Source organism: Berghia stephanieae, chromosome 3 (assembly GCF_034508935.2).
Source record: "Berghia stephanieae isolate SIO BIC M18660-M18661 chromosome 3, UCSD_Bste_1.3, whole genome shotgun sequence".
In the NCBI taxonomy this organism is placed as follows: Eukaryota; Metazoa; Mollusca; class Gastropoda; order Nudibranchia; family Aeolidiidae; genus Berghia; species Berghia stephanieae.
The window spans coordinates 11,123,903-11,126,402 of NC_088362.1; the positions used below are offsets into that span (position 1 = coordinate 11,123,903).

Sequence of the window (2,500 nt, forward strand, 5' to 3'; positions counted from 1 at the left end):
CGTAAATCTTGTAATTGCGTTTGGTTATCATACCTGCAAATGAGTTATTGAATCGTGTTGGATACAAATATGGTACGAATAGTACTCGACATATAACAATGGAACGAATTGTTATAAACACACACACACACACACACATATATATATATATATATATATATATATATATATATATATATATATATATATATATAGAGAGAGAGAGAGAGAGAGAGAGAGAGAGAAGGGGGGGGGGGGAGAGAGTAGGGAGACGGAGAGAGAGTAGGGAGACGGAGAGAGAGAGAGAGAGAGAGAGGATAGATAGGTTGACAGAGAGAGAGGAAGAGAGAGAGAGAGCGAGGTGGATAGATAGGTGGAGAAGGAGATAGGAAGAGAGAGAGAGAGAGAGAGAGAGAGAGAGAGAGAGAGAGAGAGAGAGAGAGAGAGAGAGAGGTGGATAGATAGGTGGAGAGGGAGAGAGGAAGAGAGAGAGAGAGAGAGAGAGAGAGAGAGAGAGAGAGAGAGAGAGAGAAACACATAGCATTTCGCAATTAATTTCAATTCTATCCTTTTTGTCTCTCCCCAGATGGAAGGTCTTATGCGGTGAGGTTCTTACAAGACAAAACAGGTACTGCCCTCCCTTACGGTCACAGACGGAATTTATCATTTTATTTTTTATATATAATTTGTTAAAAACTTTATGATTAATTAAATAATTAACAAATTGAGTTGTTTATTGGATTCAGTAGTCTGATGTTGCGCCACCCGGCAACGGCGGCCATCTTGGTTCTAAACAAAGAAAATCATTACTTTTTATTCTTCATGCTGGCTAGAACTTTTCATATGCCTTGTGATCAGACTGTGTTAAAGTCAAAACATGATCAAATTTATGTTTTTTTCTTCCTCGCCGGAGAAATATTTCATACGGGCGTCCGTCATTGTTCCGATAGTTTAGAGCCAGTGTTACTAAGTTACCATGCGTCTTTAGGAAGGAAGTGACGTTACGACTGTTGAAGAGTATTGGTTTATGAATTATTTTTTAAAATCCATATTTGGACCGTCAAATCCACGTATTTGGGATTCATAAATAATACAATTTGTTTGAGCTTGTAGGATTCTTTTTATATACAACGAATTCATGGATTGGACTCTCTCTCTCTCTCTCTCTCTCTTTCTCTCTCTCTCTCTCTCTCTCTCTCTCTCTCTCTCTTTCTCTTTCTCCCCATCTCTCTCTCTATCTATCTCTCTCTCTCTCTCTCTCTCTCTCTTTCTCTCTCTCTCTCTCTCTCTCTTTCTCCCTATCTCTCTCTCTCTTTCTCTCCCTCTTTCTCTCTCTCTCTATATATCTCTCTCTCTCTCTCTCTCTCTCTCTCTCATAGTTGCTTTGCAAGATCTTTTATTTGATCAACCTAATTATCCAATCAATATTTGATAATCAATTTTAAACAGGCAGGAAATAGAAGAGAAACATAAAAAAAGGAAATTCATGGCAAGCATGTCTAATAACTCGCATAATATAATAATAATAATAATATATAATAATAATAATAATAATAATAATAATAATAATAATAATAATAATAATAATATAATAATAATAATAATAATAATAATAATAATAATAATAATAATAATAATAATAATAATAATAATAATAATAATAATAATAATAATAATAATAATGTGCACAGAAAGGCACGCGTACTTTTAAATGATGGAAATGGATGAGATGGACGAGTGAATGAAGCATTGCACATACACGTCCATCTGGGGCACCTTGGTTCGAGTCCCACTGTTGACATCTCGTTGATTTTACGTTATATAAAAGCTCAAGTTTTTTTGGGTTTTTTTGGCACTAGTATTATGCCTTCCCCAGATTGTTTTTTTTGCTCACCGATGATATTCATAGTGTTTATTCATAGTGTTTATTCATAGTGTTTATTCATAGTGTTTATTCATAGTGTTCAATGCAACCTCCACTCTCTTCTCTCTTTTCATGTGTCAGAACCCCAGACAGCTCTGTAGAACCAGCCGAGTTCACCAACGAGATGGACGATCTCTTTTCTTGGATTGATGAGACGGAGAATATCCTGAACTCCAGCCTGAGACCCGAACTTGCCTTCCTGGAAGCCTTGTTGGAAAAAGTCAAGGTAAACCATATAGCAATCGTTTGTCTGCTTAGAAGAGGGATCTTATTCTTCTAGTACCAAGTCTGTGTCAGACATAGGTCAAGGTGATCATGGTACGCCATTCATCTCGATGATCAGACAACCGCAAAAACTAATATTACTCTTCTCTTTTATTCTTTTTCTTTGTCTCCTAGCTGTTCAAACTATTCAAATATGTTTTTCTTGGTCTACTTTTACTGTGAGAGCAAGAAAAGGGATAACTAATGTTATATTGAGATTTACATAGGTTTAATTTCAATGAGCACGAAATTTGACTCTCACTGCTAAATTAACAACACCACACAGATAGTAGACGATGTCTGTGTTACTTCAGACTTTAAATAAAAAAGAAT

General features: G+C 35.8%; 1 protein-coding gene across 1 annotated transcript in view; it reads left to right on the top strand.

Annotated features, from left to right (window-relative positions):
* LOC144967143 (dystrophin-like) overlaps positions 1-2,500 on the top strand; it is a 454,945-nt gene that overhangs the window by 252,239 nt on the left and 200,206 nt on the right. The window contains exons 46-47 of the mRNA XM_078904012.1: positions 566-607; positions 1,985-2,129. Of these exons, the coding sequence (XP_078760138.1) occupies positions 566-607; positions 1,985-2,129 (187 nt within the window). The remainder of the gene's footprint in view (positions 1-565; positions 608-1,984; positions 2,130-2,500) is intronic.